Source organism: Idiotropiscis lumnitzeri, chromosome 21 (assembly GCF_059441095.1).
Source record: "Idiotropiscis lumnitzeri isolate Australia: NSW breed Sydney's pygmy pipehorse chromosome 21, RoL_Ilum_1.0, whole genome shotgun sequence".
NCBI lineage: Eukaryota > Metazoa > Chordata > Actinopteri > Syngnathiformes > Syngnathidae > Idiotropiscis > Idiotropiscis lumnitzeri.
In genome coordinates this window covers 4,826,590-4,837,413 of record NC_142411.1, presented here as the reverse complement: position 1 = coordinate 4,837,413, position 10,824 = coordinate 4,826,590, and the positions used below count along the sequence as shown (strand labels likewise).

At 42.0% G+C, this 10,824-nt stretch overlaps 1 protein-coding gene across 1 annotated transcript; it reads left to right on the top strand.

Moving 5' to 3' along the window:
• Window positions 1-496: 496 nt before the first annotated feature.
• rab32a (RAB32a, member RAS oncogene family) lies at window positions 497-9,834 on the top strand. The gene is made up of 3 exons (XM_088286949.1): window positions 497-806; window positions 6,478-6,755; window positions 9,564-9,834. The coding sequence occupies exons 1-3, from the start codon at window positions 593-595 to the stop codon at window positions 9,711-9,713; spliced, it is 642 nt and encodes a 213-aa protein (XP_088143075.1). The 5' UTR covers window positions 497-592; the 3' UTR covers window positions 9,714-9,834.
• The last annotated feature ends 990 nt before the right edge of the window (window positions 9,835-10,824 follow it).

The following is a 10,824-nucleotide window of genomic DNA, read 5'->3' as shown; positions in this document are numbered from 1 at the left end:
CTTAAAATAAATAATACTACGTAAAAGCTTAGTTTTTTCTATTGAAAGCAATATGCTCCCATTAATTATAATCTCTTATGGGAAAATAAAACTAGATTTTTTTAATAATACTACAATATCTGAAGGCACCACTTCAATTTGTGACAACATGTCGGGTCAAAATATTAGAAACGGCTGTCATTGTGATGCAGAGCACCATGACCTCACTGTGTCTTGCAAACTTCAAAAAGTGACCCTTATTATGTTTAGAAATGTATATTTTTCTCGTAACATGTGGACCAAATGACCTGCTCAACATATGGTTGTATAAAGAAAGAAAAAGTTTAGTTCAGGAAAAAAAAATCCGATACTTCCGGGTCACGTGACAGAGAAGGGGGAAGAGGAGAAGAAAAAGGAACAAATGTAATTTCTGCTTTGTGGACCAGCCCGGTCCGTTACAGCCCACTTTTTCTTTTCTGCCCCCCCCCCGCCCCCCTCTCCTCCTCCTCCCCTCTCGTGCGCGAGGAAGAACTCATGACACCCTCACACACGCACGCGCGCACTTAAATAAAAGTTGAATCCAAGTATCGTGCTGTAGTTGGTGCAGGCGAGCATGGCCGGCGGTTCGGTGTCGGAGTGCAAGGAGTACTTGTTCAAAGTTCTGGTGATCGGCGAGCTGGGCGTGGGCAAGACGAGCATCATCAAGCGGTATGTGCACCAGCTCTTCTCCCAGCACTACCGAGCCACCATCGGCGTCGACTTCGCCCTCAAGGTGCTCAATTGGGACAGCAAGACGCTCGTGCGACTGCAGCTCTGGGACATCGCAGGTAACACGCCAAAAAAAAAACAAAACAAACAAAAAACAGCAGTCATGTTTTGTTTTCTAAACATCCAGAAACTTTCCCACTCTGTTCATGGCAGCTCATAATTATCAATGGAATGTAGGTCACGTTGTTATTATTATCCACTCAACCACAAGAACCTTCATGGGGCCCGGAGCACATTTTTGATGGTCCAGTTTCCTCCCAAAATATTGATTATTGATTATTTACACAGAAACTATTTAATAACTTGCAGCAGTTCCACATATGGATAGTACATAGTTTGAAGCAGATCAATATTCATCTGAGACGACGAAAAAAAGAATTAAAAATTGAAATGCATCAGCGATGACAAATTATTGAACGTATTGACGTGTGAAGATCGCTAGTGCCGTGTTTTGCTCGTCAAAGTTGGCTTGAACAAATTTTCCTCACCGATGTCATCGGGGACCAGCTTGCTGGCCCCGCGAGGATGAATTTGCGCTCCTGCTCGACATCATTTTTAACATAATTCCTTGATGCTGATTTATGTACTACTTTCCTGTTTTTCACATCCAGGAGTTTTTCAGAAAAAAAAATGCAAATAGGTGAAGTTGTGATAAGTGAACCTCAAGTATGATTGGGCTTACCGTGAAGTAAGCACGTGGGCCAGCACGAGTGATTATGAAGAACCCGGGCAGATAAGATTAACATGGCAACATAGGGGCTGAAATCTGATTGGACCAAAAAAAAAATAAAAATAAATGTTAACATCCACAAAGCAGTGTTTGCCAACTTTTATTGAACCAAGGCACACATTCTAGATTAGAAATAAATCACGCAGCACAAGCACACAAAATTGTTTCAAGAAGAAAAAAAATGGCTGCCATGAACTGAGTTGTGTTGCATTTTTCATTGTGTTGCTATATTTCAGGAGATTATCGCAAATTTTGCCTTTGTATTGAACTTGTATCATTTCCGTTTGCGTGGCTCGAAAAATCATCTGATTCAAATATTGCATAGTCAAGCATGTGAGCTGCTTCTGTTGCCAAATATGGTTTTCTTTTTTTTTCCGGAGCTTTTTAATAGGCCTTGCGTCATGCGTTTCTGTTTATCACCCGCTAAATACCTTACCAGATCATTTTAAATTCAGCGCGATATTGATTTTCGTCAGCTAATTCCGCGAGTTCCGTTTTTTTTTTTCTTTGCTTTTGCGTTTGCATTGTGGCTCATCACCATGGCAACTGACATGACATCATTCTACAGAGCCGGGTAAAACATAAGGTTTGAAATAAGTCGCACGTGCTGCCTAAAACGAGCAGACCAAAGTTAGAATTGTTCCGGGCCATGCTAAATTGCTACGCTAACTCAAATGTCAACATTGAAGAGTTTTTCAAAACTCAATTTGGCGGGAAACCATTAATCCTAAAATGCAACTAATTCCTGCAAAACTTGAAGAAACCGTTTTGATTTTGATCAAACGCGACAAGTCTGGAATGCTAGCGTTCATTTTTGTCAAGCTAACCATTCAAAAACTGCTTTTTTCTTGGAATTTTGTCTTCTTTAATTAGGTGCGTTTCATTTGTCACCCTGTTCCTTTTCTTAATGAGTGACTTGCTAGAGGGCAAGCGTGATGCTAAAATAAGTAAGATGGTGTAAGAGAATATAAAGTGTAGGTTTCCCGCTATCATCGAGAGGCTGTACAATATTAACACCCGCGTTAGTGTTAATGGTCAAACCGCGTTGGAAGCAATAATAGTAATCAGCCTGAAGCCTCGAAATGTCAATCCTCCTTTCACCCTCAATTGCTACTCTCATGCGGTTAGAATTGCTCTTTGCTAGGTCAAAGGTGACAAAAATCGCACACCTGTTATCGTCATTTCAAAGAGGAGCGATATAGCTTATTGTCTCTATCGCAAAGTATGGCCGGGAAATGTTATGTTTCAGCTTCTCCTGTTTATAGCACACATCTTAAAAGTGTTGTTAGCATTGATGCTACTGCTGGCGCAGCTCTGAGCTATAATCTTATCTTAGAAACGATAGCGCTCAAACTACTGCAAAGACGGGAATTAGCGTGGTCACTGTCACTCATGTAACTCCAAACAAAAACGTTAGCATTAGCACAAGTTTGCTAACGCACAATGCAATGCTAAACCGTAATGTAATCAATCACATTAGCAATAATGTAGCGCTGAAAAATAACGTCGTCATAGTCTTAATAACGGACACAAACATAACTTTGTCAATAATGTTAGCGTGGACATTAGCGCTAATACAGCTTCGATACTGACTAGTGCGAAGAAAACTCTGAAGAGCAACATCATGAACATTAGCGCTAACTTGGTTCTGAACTGCGCTAACGTTAGCTTGACACTTGCGCTAACGCAATTTTGAAGAATAACACGTCAGAATGGACAGTAGCCTAGCAAAACTATAAACACGGATGCTATTTTGGACCATGACGTTAACGCAACTCTGAACTGTCTCAGACGCGAGAGGCGTCCTGGCCGGTCTGCTCACATTCTAGACTGAGCACTGAAGTAGGCGATCCACGGTTGCCATGGAAATGACAGACGACAAGCATCAATTATTTAGACGCTGCGTTATTTTAAGACCAAATCATTACTTATTGTAGCTTCAAAATCCAGTCCCGAGTTGTCAAGTTTGCCCTTCATGTCGTCTCAAGCGCGACTTGTACAGTAGACCGAGTGTTATCGCTGGAATTCCTCACGTTACGTGACGTCAGGTCAGCTGAAGGTATGTTGTGAAACAAGAGCACGCTAGCGGTTAGCGGGCCGTTGCTCAAGGCGCTGATAATCTGCAGTAAGATCACATCGTGGTCATGTGCCAACAACGACCTCCAAGACTGCAACGGCAATCGTCTGACTATTGCAGTCGGTGGTCATGGCGTCATTTTTATTTATTTATTTATTTATTTTTAAGAACATCATCTGCAAGTGGGCAGGGCGAGGTCCTAGAAAGAACAGAGTCTGCCTGACATCTATAACAGAAACGAGGACGCTGCCGTTCTGGGCAAATCCGCCGCAGCATCTCCAGGCAGAGGCGCCGCTTCAGCTTCATGCCCTTCGCCATTGACAGACTGAGGAAATCCTTCCTCCCCCTTTGCCATGCAGCTTTTTAAACCCACCCAAGGAGGGAAACGAGAATATCGCATCCCCTTAAGTCTAAGTAAATTGTGGCTTTATTTCATTATTTAAAAAGAAAGGACAAAGGGAAAAAGACATGTCGTAAGAGTTATCTAGCAATGTAGCTAATAGCGGTGATTACTTTATTAGCAATGTGAGTCTTCAACTCATTCACTCCCATTGACGGGTATATACGTCAAAAAGTCCGTTCATTTTACCTATGCTGCCAGTGAATGACTTAATTAAGCAATCATTTCGAGAATTTAGTTGTGAGATCCAGTCCTAACTGGAGGTCCGGGTACCATCCGCATCACCCGTGACTGAACTATTATATGAAGGAATCCGAGGGATGTACGACTACTACTACTACTACGGCCGCTGCTGCTGCTGTTGCTATACTGCCGCGTCTGGCTTGGATAGTTTCCATGGCAACAGCACACCCACTCAATGGCAACGCATACCGGCGTAGAGCAACTATGGATAATGATGACATCGTCTCGCTTTCTCCCACGCGCTAAAACTAACAGCGCTCGCCGTTAGTATTAATGATGTTGGCGACATGTGACCAGCTGTATACGTGTCATTTGTCGTCTAATGTACTGTGTGTTTGTGTGTGTGTGTGTGTGCGTGTGTGCGCAGTGCTCACACTGTCTTTTGTCCATTCCTGTGCAAATTGGGTTTGTGGCATATGACACTCGTTAGCGCTTTTAGCTGATCTAACTTTGGTTATTCACTCGAACAATGCTCTTGCTGTTTAAAAATTAGAATGGCAATGACCTCCTCCTCTCTTTTTTTTTATTAAAAATGTTCTGTGAACAAATAATAGCCAACAGGCTACTTCCTGATTCATGAACTAATGAGCTGACTGACAGACCAACTTATTGACGATCTAAATAACTAGTTAGCTAACTAGCTAGATAGATAGATGTCTAACTAGTTGGACAAATAAAAAACTAAATAGCTTGCGAGCTAACAATAACTTGGTAATAAAGAACTAACAAGGTAACAAGCTAAGTAGATAGCTAGCAAAAAATAAAGTAGCTAGCTAGCTAGCTAGCTAGCTAGATGTCTAACTAGTTAGCCAAATGACAAACTAACTAGCTTGCGAGCTAGCAATAGCTTGGTAATAAAGAACTAACAAGGTAACAAGCTAAGTAGATAGCTAGCAAAAAAAAAAGTAGTTGTTCAGTTAGCCAAATAACAAACTAACTAGCTTGTGGGCTAATTATAGCTTGGTGATAAAGAACCAACTAACAAGGCAACAAGCTAAGTAGATAGCGAACTAGCTAGCTAGGGAGCTATGTCATAATATATCTTTCAAAGATAGCGACATAGATTGCTATGTAACTAAACAAAAAAAAATATCTGACAAGTTTTTGGAGGGACTGAAACAGCTCAATGGCTTTTGGTAAATTTTAATAGCGAAGATGTATTTTATATAAAGTATAGTATGTGAAATTGAGAGATTGATCACGGTAGGAATTACACTTGTAAGCCAAGGTACATCAACCATCTACTTTATTATTTAATTATTTAAGTGTCAACATGTACGCACATTACAAGAGGTCATGCTTCATGAACTCGCTTGCGATGAAACGTTTGTGACTTGCGCTCTGTCAATCGCTCACGTAAGTCATTAGCCTCCGCGCGGCTAGCACTGGTGCGTGCACGGCACCGTGTCGATAGAATCGCTCAATGCGAGTCTTCTGAGACGTTGCCCCGAGGAGGAGGAGGACGCTCCGCCCGGCTGACGGCCTCGCTCTCATATTGATCGAGCGTTAACGACCGAGTGTGTCACAAAATCAAAGCGGGCAACCGTTGAGGTTACTCGCATTTAGTTACTGCTGCTTTTTATCATGCTTCTTCCGACCAAATATACTGACTTGGTGCGTTAATTGAAAGCAAGCATTTTTCTTCTTGTTTCAGCGCACTTGGGAAATTCTCACTTTGCTATTATAGAAAGCATTAAAACTATTCCGAAAAAACAATATAACATGAATTATCTGTGACGCTAACGCTATCGTTCTGTCCACTTTCTGTACGAGATCCGGAAACGGAATCTATCAGCTCTTTACGCCACTGTGTCGTGTCTCTTGTGCTTTCACCTGGGGGTCACGTGAGCTAAAATTAGCCTGCCAATTAGGAGCAATTAGCATCGGGCCTTTAGGCCCCCACAGTGGATTCACTCCCAAACACCCCGCTCTGCGTCTGCGTCACACCACTTTATCCACTCGCCGGCATGACCGCCGAGTACCTGCACCCAAGTGGAAGTTGATACGTTAGTCACTTGCCTGACACAAAATGTCAGTCGGAGTTATTTGTGCGCGAGAACTGCTTTCCAGGAAAAGTGCGAAATGAGCTAGATCATCAAGTACGGTTTGGTTTTGTCACAACGTTTCCAGGGCGGGCATCATGGTTTTTCGTTCAATATTTTAGCCACGCCCCTTTGAGCCACCGCGTATGTTTCTGCTAATTCCTTCGCCATCATTTTCTGGCCGAGGGAGTGAAATTGTTACGAGTTTGAAGCCTTCTAACATCCCTCCGAATTTCAGGTCAGGAGCGGTTCGGGAACATGACGCGGGTGTACTACAAGGAGGCGGTTGGCGCCTTTGTGGTTTTCGACGTGACCCGGGGCTCCACGTTTGAGGCCGTGTCCAAGTGGAAGCACGACCTGGATAGCAAGGTGAAGCTGGCCAACGGCGGCCCCATCCCCTCGGTACTGCTGGCCAACAAGTGTGACCAGAAGAAAGAGGGCTACAACAACACGTCGCTCATGGACAACTTCTGCAAGGAGACGGGATTCCTGGGCTGGTTCGAGACGTCCGCCAAGGTGAGGTGTCCAAACGGTGGAATCTAAACTTTAAATTTGACATGTCCTCGAGCCTTGATTTTGTTGTGCTAAGGAAAGCGCCTCTGCGGATGCTAACTGAACTGATCTTAGCTTGACTCATTTACTGCCATTGACGGCTCAAGACGTCAAAGATCCATTTTTTTTTTTTTTTTTTTTTACTCGGCTGGTAGTGAATGAGTTAAAACTCTGTCAGAACTTTGACTGTGTCATTTCCGTAATTGTATGAGTTTGGTGGGAAAGCCCCCCCAAAGCCCCGCCCCCTACGAGCGCCCTACCTTTAACGTCATAAGACACCTTTGGCAGAAAATAGCCCTGCCGGCGATATATTTTTTTTCCCCCGCTTTCACTTCCTGCAAATGCCGCGAGCACGCTGGCTAATATTACGTGGTTGCGAAGATGACGAGTGCGCAAGGGGAAGCCGAGCCTACTTCTTGTTTCCGTATGGCGCAATCGTGCCTGTCTTTTGTTCCACGCAGCTATTTTCAAACTATTTCAAGATGTTTCGAGCCTGCCGAGGCGGCTGTGATATCACATGACAGTGATTGAGGGAAGGGTTAAAGGTCATCTCCGAGATAATTGTGTTGCAGGGTTGCGGTGGAGATGTCGCAGGTTACCAAGTTTTTATTTATTTTTGCTTCGTATTGTCTGTTTCAATGTTTTCGCCTCTCACATCTGGACGGAATTACTTTATTTGGAAGCCTTTTCTTTTTTTTTTTGTTTTCTTCCTCCACTTTTGTTGGGCTTGGTAGTTGCTCAGCCCTCTCTCGTACGTCTCATTATACTATAGACGTTCTTTATAGCGTTGCGAAAGCCACACATGAGATTGACCTTATCGATATGAGAGTCGCATTTTCATGTAGGAATCATCAAAAATGCAGTATAGTATAATTTATTTATTCATTATTACTTTTAAATAAATTATATAATAAAAAATTTTTTTTTTAAATTAATTAATTTTTTTTTTTTTTGCCTGTCAAACTTGGCTTGTTCTGATCAGCCAATCAGAGGACAGAAAAATACTGATGTCATCATGGGGCGAACCCGTAAGGAAGGTGAATTTGAAATCTCATTGAGGAAAATGAACAGTTCCTTCAAGAACATAATTTCCAGTTCATTGGATGGGACGACTGATTCTGAAGGCCCGGTGGTAGATTCGATTGACATAGCAACACATCGCTGCTGATATCTGATTGGACCAAAAAAATCCCAAATCCTCATCGATATACTGGAAGTAGTACAGCCAAGAGAAATGAGAATTTACTGTTGGGTTTAAATTCGTCGATTCTCATGGAACAAAAATAAAACAAAATGGAGGCAACATTCAACTTAACGCCAAATCACACAACAATAATAATAACTCAAATTTTTAATACCTTATTACTTGGTTTAATGTACCACCACTTCCTCCTCTAGTATACCAGACACCCGCCACCCACCCACACACACACACACACACACACACGCACCCCCACAAGCAGCTTTAACCCGCCGTCATGTGAACAAGAAGGGGTTGGGCACGTGGGCGTGACGTGACCGTGCGTGACACGGCGACCAATCGCTTCCATTGCAATGGCGCTACGTTCGTCCGCTGCTTGTCATGAGGGGAAGTGAGCGAGTCAGTCAGGAGGTTGTTCTGCTTCTCCCCATGCAAAAAAAAAAAAAAAAAATGTCGATCATATGACCGGAGTCACATGCCTGGCATTGATCACGACTGTGAGCTTTGAACAGATTGGACTCGAGTCACAAGTTTTTATTCATAAACAATAATTGACTTGTCTTTTGTGAAGTATAGCTTTATTTTTTTATTTTTTAAAAAGATGCACAGTGCTGTAAAGGGCGCAGGGAAAAGGCCATTAATATTCATTACCTCTTCAACCTACTGTGTGACAGCTTCTGGCTGCAGTGTGAAGGACAAAAAAAAAAAAAAAAAAGTCTGTTTTCACTCGGTCTCTGTTGGCCTCAGGCTGCCGGAAAAAATCATTTGCCAGCTGTTGCCCAAACACAACACTTCATAGAAAGATGTGATGTGTGCACTGGACTAACAGAGCAATATTGTCGTCTGGGCCATCGGAGGGGGGGGGGGGGGGGGGGGTTCCTTGACACATAATAAATTGTTCGCATTTGTCAACGTGATATGGTCATTAGTAACCTCGCAAATTGCGGAGTCTTGCCGTGATTCAGACGGATAGCGTTAACCCGTTTGACGATGATGAGCCACTGAGCTTGAGCAAAGATGTATGAAACTCACTTACTCACTTCGCTTCTTTAAAATAGTATGATAATAAATGTCTAAAACAAATAATACAAATATTTTTCTTTAATGTCACTCCCATTTGATGTTTACTGTCAAACTAAAAACATAAAATAAGAATAGCCCGCTAGCTTAATGCTAACATATAATGGAAAACTCCATTGGCATGCTAATGATTAATATAAGTCGGTTTTCGAACCCTTAAAGCAGAGATCAGCGACTTCTAGGGGCTGATTGATTTTTCAGATTTTGGAAAATGACTTTGAATTTTATGTTCATTAATTTACTCATTCACTGCCATTGACGGGTATTGAAGCCAAAAACTACCGCCCGTGCTGCCAACTGAAATTGACGTCCAAGTGGCTTCGGGCTTGCATTGCGAATGTCATGTGACCTAAACTCACAGGACGGATGAGCTGTGATGTCACAGTGCTTAAAAATTTTATTTTTTTTTCTTTTTAACGACTCAACCACCTTGCTGCCCTATTTACAATTTAAACATACCAGTGTCCATTAACACTTTGCTCCTCGCGCAGGACAACATCAACGTGGATGAGGCGGCCAAATTCCTGGTGGAGAACATCTTGGCCAATGACAAAGGTTTGCCGTACGAGGAGAGCAACGGAGATCGCATCAAACTGGACCAGGAGACTGTGGCGGCGGAGAGCAAGCCGGGCTGCTGCTAACACTCAACACGTGCACACTAACAGGCACAAACACACGTCCGAAAACACGCCCGTGACGCCGCCACTAAAGGCGGGAATTGTTTTGGGAAAGCTCCAGGAGGACTGAGGCTTGGTTTCATTTTTTTTTTTCCCTTACCCTACCTTTCTTTATGGCCTCCAATATAGCTTCACAATCTTTTTCATCCACATTCAAACCACTTGGCGTTTATTTCGTTGACTGTTTATTCCACCACTAACAATTAATCCCAGCCCCTAAATACTTGAAGTTGGCTCGTTGGCTCTGGACTTTACCTGACGACAAAGGCTTGGGCTATTTTATTTTTTATTTTTTATTCCTATTATTATGATTAAATTAGACAACCTTCAGGATCTGGCTGCCTTTTATTTGTGTTTGTGTGCGAGACACTTCACTTTTTGAGTGTTTGCCATTGTGTACGCAGAAGGGCCATAAAGCCTCCTTTTTTTTTTTTTTTTTAAAGCATTTTAAATTGCACTCTTGTTCATGCCGCTCTGCATTCCGTTTGACTACTGGGCCACAGTTAACCATTAACAATCTTACTGTGCTGTTTATACAGCGCTAAAAGTGATATGTACAGCAGTTCTGTCATTTTTTGCTGTATTTCCTCAAATAAATGTCTTTGCAATTGGTAAATAAACACTCCCCGTCGAGCTATTTGAGGAAATGCAGATTTGTTTTCTTACTCCAATAATACACTTTGTTTCGAACATTTAAGGACAAACACTATTTTAAGAAGCTCAAAGTGGACGTTACGATGTATCAGACTTGCAGTATATGTGTTAAAATGCCTTGGCGCTCATCCATTATTTAATGAGATAAAAAAAAAAATCAACTTGATCTGTACATTGTGCATGAAGAATTTTTAGGTTTATATGTGAACATATGGTGAGGAGAATGAACATTTTTACTAATGTATATCGACTGCTGGTCTTGGTAAATGTTATCATGCTGTCTAGATTAAATTGTATTTATCTTGTGTGTTGTGATTTGGTGTGGATTCCTTGACAATACAACAGCAATGCGAACAAACTCAAAAATTAGAATAAATGAAGAAAATATTGCAAAAATATTTTAAATTATGATAAAAAGTTG

Excerpts from the sequence above, each read along its gene's own strand:
- rab32a (XM_088286949.1), top strand. The coding sequence starts at position 593 with ATGGCCGGCGGTTCGGTGTCGGAGTGCAAGGAGTACTTGTTCAAAGTT. Across the intron at positions 807-6,477 it reads GCAGCTCTGGGACATCGCAG|GTCAGGAGCGGTTCGGGAAC; the intron begins GTAACACGCCAA and ends TCCGAATTTCAG. Across the intron at positions 6,756-9,563 it reads GGTTCGAGACGTCCGCCAAG|GACAACATCAACGTGGATGA; the intron begins GTGAGGTGTCCA and ends CTCCTCGCGCAG.